The following is a 19,116-nucleotide window of genomic DNA, read 5'->3' on the forward strand; positions in this document are numbered from 1 at the left end:
TTGCTGACATACAATGTAATACTTCAGGAGTGTCTTGAGAGATGGTTGATCAAATAAAGTTTTTCTCAAAACTATGTTTTATACTTAAATGATAATTGAAGGGCCTCCCCGGTGGCGCAGCGGTTGAGCGCTGGGTTGCGAAGCTACCTGCGGCCTCTGCGGCGCCGGTTCGATCCCCGGCTGCTCCCCGGCCACCGGAGGAGGGTCCCACATGGTGTGCAGACCTCTCCTGCCGCCCGCTGCTCCCCTCAGCAGTGTACTTCGGTCCTTCTGCCTGTTCTGCATCCTGCTCTGGCTCTGGTGAATTCTCTCACCCTCCCACGCTTCTGACTGTACCCAGTGCATGTATAAACCAAACAAACAAACAAATAATAAATAAATAAATAAGACATGCCTCTAGAAAATTAAAAAAAAAAAAAAAGACTTCTTTAAAAAAAAATAAATGATAATTGAAGTATAGAATTCTAGGTTGGAAGTAATTTTGTTTCAGAATTTGTCAGTATTTCTTTGTTTTGTTTTTGTTTTCTGATTGCTTGACATGTTCTTTTTTTTTTCTCTTGAAGAGCTTAATCTTCATAATTTTCTGAAATTTTACAGTGGGATGAGTATGGGTCTGTTTTTAACAATTGTGATGGGTACTTTAATATTTGGGGAAATTTTCTTTAGTTTATGAATTTCTTTTATCATTTCTCTCTTTCTAGAAATTCTTTATTTACAATTTCATCTCTTGGACTATTCCTAATTTCTGTTTTTTGTTATCCTATGTTTCTTTCTGTGGTTTTAACTTCTTGAGAGAGGTTCTCAACTTTATTTTGCAGCCCTTCTTTTGAATTTTTTGTTTTTGCTATCATGCTCTAGGGTCTAAGAATTCTTAGTCCTCTTCCCCACCCCATATTGCTATTTTCAGAGATTAGGACATTGGCTTTCTCCCCCCTCCCCAACTGTGAAATCTTGCTTAAATCTGTACTCATGATGGCTAAGTTTTAATTAAGCTTTAGCTAATAGTCTTACTGTTTTCTGTTAATATTACCTCTTTCATTCTTCATTCCTATGTATAGATAAATGTTTCCATTTGATTTTATTTCCTTTTCACATACTTTAACATATTTCGTACTTTAGGTCTTCTGATAATGACTTTTTTCAAGCTTTTATTGTATGAAGAAAGTGTTCATTTTGCTTTCATTTTGCTTTTTACTTTAAAAATTTTTTTTTGGTGAGAACATTTGTTTTAAGTTTATAGTGACCATGTTATACATTAGATCCTAAGAACATACTCATCTTTTATCTGAAAGTTGTTCTTTTACAAGCTTCAATTATCCACACCCCTAACGCCTGGTTTCATTTTTCAAGGATATTTTCCTTGGATGTTGAATTCTAGTTTAGTATTTTTTTCCTAAAATTTTTAGGAGTTTTAAAATGTTCTTACATTATCATTTAGTTTGCAGTTTCTGTCCAAAAGTCCAAGTTTTTTCTTTTATCCTTACACAATTTTATACTGTAGTTGATTTTAAAGAATTTTTTTTAACATTGATTTTAATTGCTTTGATTTATTGATGTGCCTTTGGTCTGTGTTTATAATGTTCATCAAATTTGGAAAAGGTAGGCAGATACATATTTCATATATTTTTTTCTTTTTCCCTTTCCACTAATAGACGGACCTTTATCTCACAGAATATTGAAGTTCTTTTCTATTTTCTTCTCATTTTCTTTTCTCTTACTTAGAAGCATTTTAAAAAAAAGTTATTTGCTAGGTAATCTTAATGTCAAGTCTTTGTCGAATATGTAAGAATAAAACTTAGTCAGATACACAAATGCTTGAATTAAGTGGATATAGCTTAAATTAAATTAAGTTATAGCTTAATTAAATTGAATTAAGTGGATATAGCTTGTCTCAGTACAGAATATGCAAGTTAATACATTTCTTAATATACTCAAAATCTTAATGCAATTTCTGTTTATTTATTTAAAGATTTTATTTTCTGCATAGAAGAACGGGGGTGCAGGCTAGTGGTGGGGATGTGTGAGAGGATTCACCAGAGATAGGGTGGGGAGCCGAACAGGCAGATTACTGAAATACACTGTTAAGGGGTGCAGCAGGGGAAACAGAAGAGGTCTGCTGCCTCATGTGGGTTAGTTCCCTGGTCAGGGATAGAACTCAGGCTGTTGCAGTGAGCCTTCTTGGTAGTAGCACTGACGGGTGTCTGACCCCTAGGCCACCAGGAACACCTGCAATTTTTATTTTAAATGAAATTACTGTGAATAATAAAGGTTGTAAATAATTAATGCAATATGCAAAGTTCTGAAAGCCCAAGAAGATACAATAAAGAAATGAATTTTAATATTAGTTACTAAACATTTAAAACTATAATAATATGATTTTGGTAAAGAATTGTTGAGTATATAAAAGAATAAATAACAAAGAAATGATCATATCAATATATGATGTATTTTATTTGAGGGCAGAAATAAAATTCCAGTTTCTCACTAATATTCAAGATGGACTGAAAGCGCTGTACATACATACAAACCACATAAAGGGAAGTTCAGAAGAAATAGGGTTGAATATTTATCAGATCATGTTAGGGCCAAGATTTGTACATTTAAAAGTAATGAGAAAGGAAAGAAACAAGTTTAGCTACATAACAAGCAGTTTTACTGTACGACAATTGTGCTTGAGGAAAATTGTCAGTGAACCTTACGGGGTATGGGTGGCATTTTCCTTCTCTCAATGGGAAATATTTTCTGATAGATTTTTCGTATTTGTGTGAAAAGAAAAGGAAATTTTAAAATGTTCTGTGTCATTATGGAAAATAGTAGCAATGCTTCACTCATTCCTGAAAACTATTTAAGGCATATCATATTGAGTTTTCTACATTAAATTAATAATTTAATAATAGTTAAGTAATTTATCAAATATTTCATCATTGCGCTTCATTTTTCTCCTTTATCAAGAATTTCCTTTTTAGAAAAGTTCATGTATGAGGAAAAATTTGAATGCCTGCTATGTTCCAGTGCTGGTAATATATCTGTGAATGCAATAAAATCTCTGGCCTTTTGGAACTGGGGTTTATTTTTTTAATGGTAGAGAGACATAAATATGTAATGTCTGATGCCAAGTAGATGATTTAACAAAGGTAAACAGAGTAATGAAATGAGACTCTATAAACTGAGTGTATAGGAGGAAGACCTTTTAGATCTCAAATAAGGGAGTGAATCTTATGATTTTGGGGAACAGCATCTTAGGCCTTGAGATAGGAATATAGTTGCTGTTTTCAAGAAAGTGCAAGGAGTTGGGGTGACTAAAACATATTTTAGATAGGGATGGTAATGGGAAAGTAACTTGATGCTATCAGCAGTGAAAAGGGATTTATGCATTCTGGAAGTCAGTTCCTCCATCTCTTGAGTTTGTTAAATTCAGTGTAATCTGAAATGTTGTAACTAATATTTTAGTGTCAGTTTTGGGTTTCTTTCTGCTTTGTCATTTTACTTTGTTTTGGTGGGTAATAATAGGGAAGGGAGACTTTATCAGTATAAATACATGCTGCTTACTTGTTCTACTAAAGCATTAATGAACGTGAATCTTCCGCGTTCCTGGAAAACTTCATAGTTTTTTTCCCTTGTAAACATTTTCATATTATTACCTGAGATTTGATCTGCGTAACTGGTACTAGAAGAGAACTTTATTGTAATTTTTACTGCTTAATGCTAACCTCAGACAACAGAAAATAGTGTAGGAGGCATCCTAATGCCATTTTCACTTTGCTTAAGAATTGCTTTAAGATCCTGTGGAATTGGTTGCTTATCACCATGTATTCATGTTCCATGTCAGCAAATTAACTCTTATTTTAAAAGTTTACTTGTTTTTTCCTGTTTTTAAGGAGGCCTCATGGGACCTGTCAGGATGATTTCATCCGGACATGAGTTAACGACAGATTATGATGAGAAGGCACTTCATGAGCTTGGTTTTAAGGATATGCAGGTACCCATAAAGTGGTTTGAAGTTGTGTTTTTTTTTTTAATTATTTATAATTTTAAGTCCTTCCTTTATTTTTAATTTTTTAAACTTCATTTTACATGTATTTTACATCATTCTTTTTGTACAATGCGTGTTTTCTCCTCTCAGGTGTAGTCCCTGCAAAATTCCCACCACCAATTTACCATCACCATAGTCCCTTGTGTAAGAACACATTCCCTCCCCTGTTTTGATCCCCTCTGATGTGGTTTGAGTTTTAATCCTTTATCGACTATTACAGTGAGTAGTTGAATAGTCAAAGGTCCAGTTTAAAAACAGTGCTTACTGCTTTTGTTATGTTAAAATTTTTAGTAAAGTTATTTTAGACTTATGAGATTTTGTAAACCAAACATTTGATGTGTGTTTCCCCTCCCCACCTTGTTTTATAGATGGTATTTGTATCTTTGGGTGCACCAAGGAGAGAACGGAAAGGGGAAGGTGTTCAGCTGCCAGCATCTTGCCTACCCCCCCCTCAGAAGGACAACATTCCGATGCTTTTGCTTTTACAAGAACCTCATTTGACTGCTCTTTTTGATCTATTAGAGATGCTTGCATCATTTAAACCACCCTCAGGAAAAGTGACTGTGGACGATAGTGAGGTGACTATACCACATTTTATTTTCACAAAGTCTTTCTGTTGAGTGGAAAAAATTTTCTCAGTAGTCTCTTTTTTTTTTTTAATTTTTTTTTTAAATAGAGGCATATTTTTATTATTATTATTTATTTATTTGTTTTGTTTGTTTGTTTATACATGCACTGGGTACAGTCAGAAGCGCGGGAGGGTGAGAGAATTCACCAGAGCCAGAGCGGGGAGCAGAGCAGGCAGAAGGACCAAAGTACACTGCTGAGGGGAGCAGCGGGTGGCAGGAGAGGTCTGTGCACCATGTGGGACCCTCCTCTGGTGGCCAAGGAGCAGCCGGGGATCGAACCGGTGCCGCAGAGGCTGCGGGCAGCTTCGCAACCCAGCGCTCAACTGCTGCGCCACCGGGGAGGCCCTTCTCAGTAGTCTCTTAAGGAAACAGTAAAACCCAGGAACTCATTTATTCATCCATTCGCCATATAAATCCCTAGTACGTTCCAGGAATACTGTTTTAAGTATTATTTTCAAGGGTCAAAATGGGCTTTTAACCTTCATTGAATCCAGTGGGGGGCACAGATAACAAATATACTGATAATAGATAAATACAGACTGACAGATAAATTTTTTCTGACAGATAGCTGCTAAGGCTGAAGCATGACATTTTTAGGGGGTCATGATAGAGACCCATTTATCATTTGATCAGAGGTTTCTTTGAGGGAGACCATATAAAATCTGAGCTACAAGGATGCTAAGGAGTCAACTAAATGGAGAGTAATGATCTGGGTAGAGTGATAAAATTCTTGAAGCTATTGATGGGGAGGGGAGGGAGTTGTTAGACAGTTGAAAAAATGATTAAATAGTGAGTAGAAAGTGGAGGGTGGTAGGATAGCGGGATAAGAGGAATGAGATTGTAAACAGCCAAACTTTTTTTACTCAGGGTGGTCAGCATTCAAGTATTTTAAGCAGAGGGAGAAACACATGTTCTGATACTGTTTTAAAGGTGTGATAGGGGTTGTTTAGCAAGAATAGAAAAAGTAATTGTGAACATACTGTACTAGTCCAAGGTAGATTTGATGGTGCCCTGGAATACTATGGTAGCAGTGGTTAAATTAAGGGGACAGCATGTCAAAACAACCTACATTAATGATGGATGGGATTAACAATAGAGATAGACTAGGGTCAAGGAAAATGGAGATGATATCCAGGTTTCTGACTTGTTAAGTAAACAATTGGATGTATGTGTAAGTTCGAAGCTGAGCGAAGAGGTTTGGTTTGGAAAAGTGAGTTGTGGGTTTTCACTATAATGATGGTAAACTCAAGAGTCGAAGAGGTGTGAACCTAAACCCCTAAATCATACAGATTTGTAAACTAACGTTTCCTCAATAAAAAATAATAGAAGAAAGTTGTGGACGATATCACCTAAAGAAATCATTTTCAGTCCACTTTTTTTTTTAAAAAAAATGACTTTAAGTTGGCTTATTCTATATGTGGTTCTTTGTGTCATATCTAGTGAATCATTGTTTTGAGATTGAGTGATAAGTAAAATAATGTTGCTTTAGTGATTTTCCTTATACTAGGCTTCTGTCCTTTCTTTCCCAAAGACTTTAAATGATTTTATTCCAGGTTTCTAAAGTGGTTTTGACCATTGACACATTGGTAGCTGCTATTGAGTCCTCTGTTCTGCATAACCTGGTCTCTCTTACAGTGGCACATTCTTAATTAAATTCCTAAGCAATTCCCCTTTTGACCAAGCAGAATAACTAATAATAGTTGTGCATGAACTTTGTCTCCTCACTTTCTAAAATTTTATGCCACAAATGCATAATGATCCTTTTTCATGTCAATACTGAATTGGCATTTTGAAAAGGGAAGTTATCTATAGGAATTCCCCAGTTTTCCAGGAGGGTACTGATAACTCAGTGCAGTGTGTTATGAGAACATAGTGGAGAGGATAAAATTTTGTGGAATGTTTTTGCAAAAAGGGAGTTATCTAAATTGGCTCTAGTCATTGATGAGAGCAGAGTGGAGCATTACAAATTCACTGAAAAATAAAGGGCATGTTTGAGAAACTGGAATTGTGAGAATAGTGTAATTCATACGTAAGTAACAGGGAAAATTGTAACCTGTTCCACAAAAGGACCTTAAGAGATTTTTGTTAAATGGATTACCATCATCATGACACTTTTAAAGCAAACAAAATGAGATCTTTTGTGGGCTTTGAAAAACAGTTTATTATGTTAGTGTAGAGGATGTATGAGAGAGAATACAAAGGCTAGAAGTAGGAAAACCAGTTAACTGCCCTAACAGGCCTTTGTGGTAGTCTACATGAGGCCTACCCCACAGGGAAAACATTAATTTTTTTTCAGTAGATATTTTATTGAATTTTATTTCTGGCAGGTATGCTATAGTTGTGTGAGTTTCTTTGTTGTACAAAACTGATTGGCCTTGTGAAAAAGTAAAAATAAAGGAAATTGGTTGTGTATTACCCATATTGCAAGGCCTTTAATCATAATGCAGAGCATGGTCATGTATACTTAGATTTTCTTCACCTTCAAATCCTTATTTTGCAGTTAATTTTTTTAAAAAAATGGATGTTTACAAAGGAATGAGTTCTGTTTTATTAAAGAATTTTTCAGTGCCATTACCCCGACTATACGAGAAGTGTTTCTTGGATTGCTTCTATCTTCATCTGGGTTGTAAAAAGCAGAGTTTACCTAGAAACTCCTTAAGATTCTCTGACCTTCCAAAGTAACTAACTTTATACCATTATACAAAAAGGACTAAATTACTCTTTTATGGATGTGTTGAAGATTCCTTTGGCGTCTTTTAGATGGTGGTATACAAAGAAGTCATGTGTCAGCTGCAGTAGTAGAATAATAATGTATAAACTCATATTCTGGAAAATTCCCAAACTGTAAAATTTAGCTTTTGCTGCTTATTTTCCTCTTGGGTTTGTGCTTTGATTTTAAAAAGAGGGGAGGAAAGGGGAACTTGCCTATTTCTTGTATGAAATATTCTTTAACTTAGGATCTCAACACCTTAGAGTTCAAATATAACATGATAATGGGGGAAAAAAAGCAGGTTCTTTAAAATTGTTTGCATGCCTCTCAATCTCTGCTTGTCTGAGACTGGAAAATAAGGTATGTATTTTATACATTAGAGACATGGATAGACACTTTCCCCAGATACAAGGTGAAAGATTTAATTCAACATGTCTTTGTCACCTTTTTTCTTAAAGATTTATTTTTATTTATTTATGCATACAGGAACTGGGGTTTAGGCCAGAGGTTGGGGGGGGCAGTAAAAGAGAGTGGGGAGCAGAACAGGCAGATCTCCTGAAATATACTGCTGAGGGGAGCAGCTGGTAAAACAGGAGAGGTCTGCTGCACCATGTGGGTTAGCTCCCTGGCTAGGGATCAAACTCAGGCCACTGTGGCTGGCTATTGCTTGATAGTGCTGAGACTTAACCCTTGCACCACCAGGAAGGTCTTTTTTTTTTTTTTTTTTTAAATTTTAAGATTTATTTATTTATTTATACAAGCTCTGGGTACAGTCAGAAGCACGGAAGTTTGAGAGAATTCACCGGAGCCAGAGCAGGGAGCAGAACAGGCAGACTGATAAAGTACACTGCTGAGGGGATCAGCAGGCAGCAGAAGAGGTCTCTGTGCCATGTGGGACCCTCGCCCAGCGGCCTGGGAGTGAACCGGCACTGCCTAGGCTGCAGGCAGCTTTGCAACCCAGCATTCAACCGCTGTGCCACTGGGGAGGCCCCCTTTTGTCGTTATTAAAAGCAGTCTGCTGGGCCTCCCCTGTGGCGCAGCAGCAGTTGAGCACTGGGCTGCGAAGCTGCCCCGCAGCCTCTGCAGCACCGGTTTGATCCCCGGCGTCCCACACTTTGCATAGACCTCTCCTGCCACCTGCTGCTCTGACTGTACCCAGTGCTTGTATAAATTAAAAAAAAAAAAAAAAAAAAAGGCCTGCAAAGAGGAAATAGATAAGAGTATTATTGAAACTTACTTGAATGGCTTTATAAAATAGACATTTTTACTTCCATTTGGAAACTTTTCTGATATAAGTAACCAGACCTATATGTCCACCTTTTCCCCTCAGAAAAGTGTTCAATAACATGTTGAAAAACCACTGATTTTATAGTGCTATTTATTGAATAAATATATGATATTTAACTATAAAGTGAGACTAAAAAAATGGCAAATTTTATAATTGATTTTATGCAAAAAATAGTTGTTTTGGAATTTTTTTTAAATCAACCTTTCTTGATAAGTAGTTATTCTTATTTGTGTAGAGCTTAAAATGTGAAGAACTTCATCTTCATGCAGAAAACCTCTCTAGGCGTGTATGGGAACTACTGATGCTTCTTCCTACATGTCCTAACATGTTGATGGCATTCCAGAATATCTCAGATGAGCAGGTAAGATTACAAAATCTTTTCATTCTCCTGGAGGATTGTAGCAGGTTGCATTCTGACTGGCAGTGTATGAGATTACTGTTGACCCATATCTTCAGGAAAATTTTGCTTATTTAATAGGCAGAAAGTACCAGTTCATTTTAATGTTCATTTATATTAGTGAGATTGAAGAATGAAGCTAAATACAAGAGAGGGATGGTTTCTAAAATTATACTTAGAATATACATATACATATACCTTTATGTTGGTTTTTAATCACATTACTATAAGTTGTGAATATTGCTGCTTTTGGCAACAAAAAGTAATGTTTAGAGAAAATATAAGGTGAAATTACTTGCGCCAATACTTGTCTTTTTGTTTATACAAGTCAACTTGCAGAACTTAGGAAGAATGAGGCAAAGAAATTTAATGTATACTAATATTCCTTTACAGGCATGACTTCATGGACATGTGTAGTAGATATTTTGTAAAGATATTTGTTAAAGATTTTTTTTTTCAAATAATGCAATAATGGGTAACTTTGTAGAGATACCTACAGAACACCTATTGAATGAAGGAAAAAATGATGTCCTAATGTTATGCTGATAGTTATCTATGATTTGGGACTTTGCTATGTGATTTCAGGTCAAATGACTGGAAAATAGATAAGGTGGACACTGAAAATAATTTATTGATGATTTAGAGTACCTTGAATAATGTTTTAGTCAAAGATGCACATTAAGTGTGAATAACATAATTTAATAAATTGAGGACAGAAAAGAATATTTTAAAACTTATTTGCATGACTTTCACATGTATAAATGTATACTTTACCACTTTTATATCCTTAAAAATGCACAGATTCAATTAATCTGCAATATTCCCATCCTCCCTAACCTCCCCCACTCCATGGAAAGATTGTAAATTGCCTCATCCATTGTAAAGGTCAAGAGTTTACAGTTTTCTCTTTTGCTACCATTTGTATATTAATTTTATTGTAACAAAATTTAATGAAAATTAGTATTTTAAATATATCCTTAATACCAGATTTTCACATTTTAAAATATGTTTCGCTATCTAGATGCAATATTTGAGTATGTGTTATCAATGTAGTTTTTTGGGGGTGGGTTTCCTTATCAAGCAAACTTGAAAAACCTGTTTTTTTCTTTTTTCCTTAATTTAAGAGTAATGATGGACTTAGTTGGAAAGAACTTCTCAAAATTAAGAGTGCTCACAAGTTATTATATGCTCTGGAAATTATTGAAGCGCTGGGCAAACCTAACAGAAGAATAAGGAGAGAGTCTACGGTATTACATTTCTATTATTTTCAATGAATCTATTTCCTCTGGAGTAAAATTCCAGTGTGATAGCTTTAAGTTCTAGATTAATTTTTCCTCCTGCCACCTTTCCTTATTTAGTTTTTGTCATTCCCACAGGGAAGTTACAGTGATCTTTATCCAGATTCAGATGATTCCAGTGAGGATCAAGTGGAAAATAGTAAAAATTCCTGGAGTTGCAAGGTTTGATACTGTGTTTTACAGTATATTGATAAAAATTTATCTTTAATTTTGCAAAAGCAGGTACCATAATTTTTTTGCTTTTAAACTAATATAGATTAAAATAAAGCGTATTTTAAAAATTGTGTTAACTCTAAATTATAGTAATAAACTGAGATTTTTTTAATGACTTGGTACACCTATTTTAACACTTACTGGTGATATTTTTCCTATCTCTGGAATCTTGTCTTAGGAAATACATAATTGTAGATGCTTGTTTAAAAAAAAAATTTTTTTTTTATAATCTTTTTTTTTTTTTAAAGATTTATTTATTTATTTATTTATTTATACAAGCACTGGGTACAGTCAGAAGCGCGGGAGGGTGAGAGAATTCAGAGCCAGAGCAGGGAGCAGAGCAGGCAGAAGGACTGAAGTACACTGCTGAGGGGAGCAGCAGGCGGCAGGAGAGGTCTGCGCGCCATGTGGGACCCTCCTCCGGTGGCCGGGGAGCAGCCGAGGATCAAACCGGTGCTGCAGAGGCTGCAGGCAGCTTCGCAACCCAGCGCTCAACCGCTATGCCACCGGGGAGGTCCGCAAAAAAAATTTTTTTTTAAAGAATTCTTGAAAAGAAAGATGTGTTACTACTTTGTTACAGAAGTTATTTTGCTTATTTAAATTGAAGACTAAGCTGCTAACTGAAAGATACATTATTGTACACACACATATACTTATGTTGCCATATATCCAGTTATTGATTGAAAAGTTGGTCTTTTTTCTATTATATAGCCACTTTTCTCTTACATGTTATTCCCAAAATCGCTTACAGTTTGTTGCTGCTGGAGGGCTTCAACAGTTACTAGAAATTTTTAATTCTGGAATTCTGGAGCCTAAAGAGCAGGAATCCTGGACTGTGGTAAGTAAAAATAAAATGTTTCAACCAGTGCAGTAGTTAGCTCATTTTAAGCATTTCCGTTTTCCATTAAGAAGTGTAACTTTTTTTATACTCTTCATTGTAGCGATAGTATGGAGGATAATTGAAATATATTTTAAAATACAAGATGTCTAACAAACCAATTATGAAGAATTCTCCTTGTCAACTCTTAAAATTTTAAGTGCCAAAATTAATGACTCTGCACTATGGCTATTAAACATTTTCCCTTTAAGTTGTTAAATTATATATTAATATTGATAGAATCTTAAAGTTTGGTCGCTTTTCTTTGAAAAATAGCTTGGTTTGGTTTATACCTAATTTTTTAAGAATATCCTTTTTCATTGTTCCATTTTGTTTTTAACATTTCTAACTTTATTATTACTTTTTAATTTTTATCTTATTTATTTTGTATATAAGAACTGGTGTGTAGGCCAGAGGTGTGGGGAGGTAAGAGGATTCATCTGAGACGTGGGGAGGAGAAGAAGCAGATTGATTGAAATATGCTGCTGGCAGCAGGTGATACAGGAGAGGTCTTGCTGTGCCCTGTGGGTCAGCTCCCTGGCTGGGAATCGAACTCGTACTGCAGTGGCTGCAGATAGCTTCATAGTGCTAATACTTAACCCCCTGTGCCATCAGGGAGGCCCTCATTTCTACCTTTAATAGCATATTAGTAAAAAATTATTTTCTAGACATTTGTGACTGTTCTTCAGTGAAATAACTACAAAAATAGCTGTTAGAAATATATAGCGATTGAATGTTTCTGCAGTTATTTTTATATAATTTATAAAATTATTGGTCCTCAATAAAATGAAAGTTTTAAAACATGGTAATTTACCACTATAACCTTTGAAGAAGTACTCTTAGGAAGATAATACTGCTTGTGAAATAATAAAGAATTCTTAATGCTATACCAAATTGCATAATTCATTTTGAACAAAACGGAAAGCTTACTCTATTGCCTGACCTACAACAAGGCACAGTAGCATTAGCAGACATGGCATTCAAATATTAATTTTTTATTACTTTTTAATAATTACCTTGGAATCTAGAGGTTAACTATTCTTTTTTTTTTTAAGCTATTCTTGATTTGATAACAAAAGTTGCTACATTAAAAAGGCTAATGAGGGAAAATACATTTAGGAAGTAAACTTCTATCAAGATTTTGTTACTCTTGCTTTTGGTTTCAGTACTTACATTTTAATTTCACATATTTTACTGCCAATATTTTCCTTTTTAAAATACTGAAGTAATTATTATATTATTATATATTATTATATAAATATAATTATATAATTATATTATAAATTGTTATATTATAAATATTATATATAATATATTATTATATTATATAAATATATTATTCTGTCTTAATCAAATTTCTATTGTTGTTTATTGTTAATCATGTCCTTTTTCCATTAATCTTTCAGAATTATAAGGTATCTTAATTCTTTGGCAAAGTGGGAAAATTTAAAATTTAGTTTTGTGTCATTTATAGGAATTTTGCTCATAAACTCCTCTAAGTATTATTTTGTGTAAATTTTGCAGGAAAACATATGATAAATTGTGAAGGAATCTTTGAAATTGTGAAGGAAATTAATGAAGATTACTAATAAGAAATTTTATGTGACACATTATAGCCTGTTATTGCCTGATAAGCCAACATACCTGAGAAAGATTGCCTTCACATCAGCCAATATCCCTTATTTATAATTAATCTCTTAGTAAATTATTTGAGATACCATTTATATAAAACATTTTTTAAATGTACAACTCATTGATGTTTAGTATATTAACAAAGTTCTGCAGCCATTACCAATGTCTAATTTCAGGACAATTTTATCACCCCAAAAGAAACCCCATACTCAGTAGTAGTCGTCAGTCACTACTCATTTTCCCCTGACCACTTCAGCTTTAGGCAACCACCAATCTAATCTTTTTAGTTCTATGGGTTTGCCTATCATGGGCATTTGATATAAATGTAACCATACAATATACTTAGGGTTCTTTGACCATCTTGTTTCACTTAACATAATATTTTTTCGGGGGGGGGAATAAGGGGAAACCAATTTTATTTTTCCTCTGTTCATTTTTTGGTAATCATTTATTTTCAAGATTTGTCCTTGAAGTATCAGTAATTAATTGCTTTTTATAAAATTTTTTAATTTTTTTTTTTTAAATTTTCACCTTTTTTTTTTTATATAGACGCATGTTTTACTTATTTATTTATTTGTTTGTTTTGTTTATACATGCACTGGGTACAGTCAGAAGCGCGGGAGGGTGAGAGAATTCACCAGAGCCAGAGCGGGGAGCAGAGCAGGCAGAAGGACCGAAGTACACTGCTGAGGGGAGCAGCGGGCGGCAGGAGAGGTCTGCGCGCCATGTGGGACCCTCCTCCAGTGGCCGGGGAGCAGCCGGGGATCGAACCGGCGCCACAGAGGCTGCGGGCAGCTTCGCAACCCAGCGCTTAACCGCTGCGCCACCAGGGAGGCCCTAATTTTTTTAATTTAATTTAATTTTTAAAAATTTTTCCCATTTTTAAAAATTTATTTAATTTTATTTTTATATTCCCCATACAATTACAACCCCCTTGACCCCAACCCCTCCTTTCCCCACCCCGCCACCCCCCATAGAGTGTGTCTGGTTCATAGTTGTTTGTTGATTTTGATATTTTCTTTCTTATAGTTTTTCTTTTTCCTTTTCCCTTATTTAAGTTTTCTAGATTCCTGCTATGAGTGAGACCATCTGGGATTTTTCTTTTTCTTTCTGGTTTATCTCGCTGAGCATGATCCCTTCCAGCTCCATCCATGTTGCTGCAAATTGCATGTGTTTATCTTTTTTGAATGCTGAGTAATATTCCATGGTGTATATGTACCACATCTTCTTGATCCAGTCATCTATTTTTGGGCATTTGGGTTGTTTCCAAAGCTTAGCTATTGTAAATAGTGCTGCTATAAACATAGGGGTGCAGGTGCTCTTTGGAATTGATGTTTCTGTGTCCTTTGGGGAAATACCTAGGAGTAGAATTGCTGGATCATATGGAAGCTCTGTGTTTAGTAGGTCAAGAAATCTCCACACAGCTCTCCATAGTGGTTGGACTAGTTTGCACTCCCACCAACAGTACAGGAGAGTTCCTTTTTCTCCACAACCTCGCCAACATTTATTGTTGCTAGTTTTTTTAATATGTGCCATTCTCACTGGTATAAGATGGTATCTCATTGTAGTTTTGATTTGCATTTCCCTGATTACAAGTGATGTTGAACATTTTTTCATTTGCCTGTTGGCCATTCGCATTTCCTCTTCAGAGAAGTTTCTTTTTAGCTCTTCTGCACATTTTTTGACTGGATTATTTTCTTTGTTTTTGTTGAGTCTCATCAGCTCTTTGTAGATTTTTGTGATCAGTCCTTTATCATTAGTGTTGTGTGCAAAAATGTTCTCCCAGTCGGTGGGGTTTCCCTTTGTTTTTGTTATTGTCTCTTTTGCTGTGCAGAAGCTCTTTAATTTGATGTAGTCCCAGCTGTTTATCTTTGCCTTTGCTATCACTACTTTGGGTGTAATTAATTACTTTTAATGAAAATATATATATCTCTCACATTTTGTTTTTCTGTTCACAAATTGATGTCTGAGAAACCATTTCCTAATCCAGTATCATCACGATTAGAAACTTGTTTTTTAATTTTAGTTACAACTCCTATGTTTAGGTGTTTGATCTGTTATAAGTTAATGTTTTATATGTGATGTGAAGTTGGGATATACTTGATCATGCAATAAGTTACTAAAAAGGGTAGTTTTGAAAAACTATGTGTGCATGCATAATCCTCCAACATAATCAAGATACAGAACATTTTCATTACCTCAGAAGTTCCATCCTGTTCTTTTTACCATTACTTCTTTTCCACCCAAGCAACCCTCCCAAGGAAATTACTGATCTCTTTTCTATTGCTATAGATTAGATGTGCCTTTTTTAAAGAATTTTATGTAAACAAAATAATACAGTATGTACTTTTTTTTGGTCTTTTTTGGGTCCATTCCAAAATTGATACATGTTGCATTTAATGCTACTTTCATATTATTGCTGAGCATTCTATCCATTGTGTAGATACTACTGCATTAGCATTCATCAGGGATATGGTCTATAATTTTCTTGTGCTATCTTTATCTGGTTTTGGTACTGTTGGCCTAAAATGCATTAGGGAGTGTTCCTGCTTCTTAAATGTGGTTAGAAATAATTTAAGCAAGATGGGCATAAATTGTTCTTCAAAGTTTTGATAGAAATTGGAAAGTCATCTGGCCCTAGGCTTTTGTTTTGAGACTTTTTTTAATTGTTCTTTGAATTTGGTCAACTCTTCAGTTTCTTTCTGGTTTAATTTTAGTAACTTTTTTTTTTTTAAGATTTATTTATTTATGCATACAAGAACTGGGGCACAGGCCAGAGGTGTGGAGGGTGAGAGGATTCACCAGAGACAGAGTGGAGAGCAGAACAGGCAGATTGGCTGAAAACACTGCTGAGGGGAGCAGTGGGCAAGGCAGGAGAGGTCTGCTGCGCCATGTGGGTATCTGCATGGCCAGGGATCAAATTCATGCTGCAGTGGCTGGGAATAGCTTCATAGGTTGCGTCCTAACCCATTGTGCCACCAGGGAGGCCCATGGTAATTTTAGTAACCTGTTTTGACCTGGAAATGTGTCCATTTCTTCAAGATTATCAAATTTATTGGTATATAAAATGTAGCACTCTCCTATAATTCTTTGTATTTCTGTGCCATCTGTGGTAATTTTTCCTCTTTCATTTCTGATTCTACTTATTAATGTTTTCTTGATGCCCTGCCTAGAGACTACTCAGTTTATCTACTTGAAGAACTCTGAGTTTCATCCATCTCTTATTCTCTTGTGTAGTCTTTGATCTCTGTCATTTATTTGTGCCTTTATTTATATTTTTCCTTCTTTTAACTCTGGGTCTTGTTTGTTCTTTATCAAGTTGCTTTAGTTGTGGTATTATTTCTTTGTGATTTTTCTTGCTGCTTAATATGGTCCTGTATTGTAAATTTCTTAAGATTGCTTTTATTAAATACCATGGATTCTGATTACGTGTATCTTTATTTTCATTAGTCCTGAGGGGTTTTTTTTGTTTATTTTCCTCTTTTATCCAGCACCATATTTTTTATTTAGTCTCCGTGAGGTTTTGTTTTTTCCTGTGTTTTCTTCTGTTGTTTTAAATTTCTGGCTTAGGGCATTTTGGTCAGAAAGAATATTTGGCATGGATATCAGTCTTTGTAATTTCATTGACATTGACTTCTGTCCCAACATATCGTCTATTCTTGAAAACGTTCCATGTTTATCGGAAAAAATATGTATGCTGCAGTTTTTGAAAGAAGTATTCTGTTGACATTTATTAAGTCTATTTGGTCTAGTTCCTCACTTAAAACTACTGTTTCCTTATTCTTTCTCTGTCTTCTTGAGCTATGTATAGTTGAATGTCAGGTGTGAAAAATACCCTAGTGTTATTATTGTGTTTTCAATATCTCTCTTCAAATTTTCTGTTCTTTGGTTAGTCATGGTAGGTTTTGTTTCTAGGAATTTGTCCATTTCATGTAATTTATCAGTTTTTAGCATATAGTAGTCTATTTCTCCTTTTCATAAGTCTGTGGAGTTGGTATAACTGTTTCCACTTTAATTTTTTATTTTATTTTTGGTTATATAGCTAAAGGTTCATCAGTTTTGTTGATCTTTTTTTTTTTTTTAACCAGGATATCAGTATTTTTTATTTTTTATTATTTTTTATTTTTTTTCTATAGTATGTTGTCTGTAAGTACTTGTTTATTTATTTATTTTTTTTTTATAAATTTTATTGTTATATTCCCCATACAATTGCAGACCCCCCATTCTGACCCCAATCCCTCCCCTCCCGCCCCCGCCCCCCTAAAAGTGTCTCTGGTTCATAGTTTTTTGTTGATTTTGATTTTCACTTTCTTATAGTTATTCATTTTCCTGGTCCCTTATTTAAGTTTTCTAGATTCCTGCTATGAGTGAGACCATCCGGTATTTTTCTTTTTCTTTTTGGCTTATTTCGCTGAGCATGATCCCTTCCAGCGCCATCCATGTTGCTGCAAATTGCATGTGTTTATCTTTTTTGAATGCTGAGTAATGTTCCATGGTATATATGTACCACATCTTCTTGATCCAGTCATCTATTTTTGGGCATTTGGGTTGTTTCCAAAGCTTAGCTATTGTAAACAGTGCTGCTATAAACATAGGGGTGCAGGTGCTCTTTGGAATTGATGTTTCTGTGTCCTTTGGGTAAATACCTAGGAGTGGAATTGCTGGATCATATGGAAGCTCTATGTTTAGTAGGTCCAGAAATCTCCACACAGCTTTCCACAGTGGTTGGACCAGTTTGCACTCCCACCAACAGTGCAGAAGAGTTCCTTTTTCTCCACACCCTCGCCAACATTTGTTGTTGCTAGTTTTTTTAATATGTGCCATTCTCACTGGTGTAAGATGGTATCTCATGGTAGTTTTGATTTGCATTTCCCTGATGACAAGTGATGTTGAACATTTTTTCATATGCCTGTTGGCCATTTGCATTTCCTCTTCAGAGAAGTTTCTTTTTAGCTCTTCTGCCCATTTTTTGACTGGATTATTTTCTTTGTTGTTGCTGAATCTCATCAGCTCTTTGCAGATTTTTGTGATCAGTCCTTTATCATTAGTGTTGGGTGCAAAAATGTTCTCCCAGTTGGTGGGGTTTCTCTTTGTTTTTGTTATTGTCTCTTTTGCTGTGCAAAAGCTCTTTAATTTCATGTAGTCCCAGCTGTTTATCTTTGCCTTCACTATCACTGCTTTGGGTGATGTGTCTGTAAAGATGTCTTTGATGTGCAAATCACGTAGTGTTTTGCCTATATTTCCTTCTATATATTTTATGGTTTCAGGTCTTATGTCTAGTTCTTTAATCCATTTTGAGTTGATTTTTGTGTATGGTGTGAGGTAGTGGTCAAGCTTCATTCTTTTGCATGTAGCGACCCAGTTTTCCCAGCACCATTTATTGAACAAACTTTCTTTGCTCCAATGCATAGTCTTTGCTCCTTTGTCAAAGATTAGTTGACCATAAATCTGTGGGTTTATTTCTGGATTTTCTATTCGATTCCATTGGTCTGTATGTCTGTTCTTGTTCCAATACCATGCAGTTTTGATGATCATGGCTTTGTAGTATAGTTTGAAGTCTGGGAGTGTGATGCCTCCATTCCCTTCTTTTTTTTTCAGGAGAGCTTTGGCTATTCGGGGTTTTTTGTGATTCCATATGAATTTCATCAATAATTGTTCTATTTCTTTGAAGAATGACATTGAAATTTTGATTGGAATAGCATTGAATCTGTATATTGCTTTTGGAAGGATGGCCATTTTAATAATGTTTATTCTTCCAATCCATGAGCAGGGGATGTCTCTCCATTTCTTTGTGTCTTCTTCTATTTCTTTTAACAGTGTTTTATAGTTTTCTTTGTATAGGTCCTTTACCTCTTTTGTTAGATTTATTCCCAAATATTTGATTTTTTTTGTTTCAATAACAAAAGGGATGGTTTTTTTGATTTCTTCTTCTTCAGATTTATTGTTTGTGTATAGGAAGGCTACTGACTTTTGCGTGTTGATTTTGTATCCTGCCACTTTACTGAACTGATTGATGAGTTGAATTAGCTTTTCTGTGGA

At 34.9% G+C, this 19,116-nt stretch overlaps 1 protein-coding gene across 1 annotated transcript in view; it reads left to right on the plus strand.

Annotated features, from left to right (window-relative positions):
- Nucleotides 1–19,116, plus strand: part of USP34 (ubiquitin specific peptidase 34) — a gene marked incomplete at both ends in the record, with an annotated part of 241,402 nt that overhangs the window by 134,822 nt on the left and 87,464 nt on the right. The window contains 6 exons of the mRNA XM_084235573.1: nt 3,879–3,979; nt 4,402–4,611; nt 8,896–9,021; nt 10,182–10,304; nt 10,434–10,517; nt 11,320–11,406. Coding sequence (XP_084091699.1) covers nt 3,879–3,979; nt 4,402–4,611; nt 8,896–9,021; nt 10,182–10,304; nt 10,434–10,517; nt 11,320–11,406 — 731 coding nt within the window. The remainder of the gene's footprint in view (nt 1–3,878; nt 3,980–4,401; nt 4,612–8,895; nt 9,022–10,181; nt 10,305–10,433; nt 10,518–11,319; nt 11,407–19,116) is intronic.

This window comes from Talpa europaea (assembly GCF_964194135.1).
Source record: "Talpa europaea genome assembly, chromosome: 6".
In the NCBI taxonomy this organism is placed as follows: domain Eukaryota; kingdom Metazoa; phylum Chordata; class Mammalia; order Eulipotyphla; family Talpidae; genus Talpa; species Talpa europaea.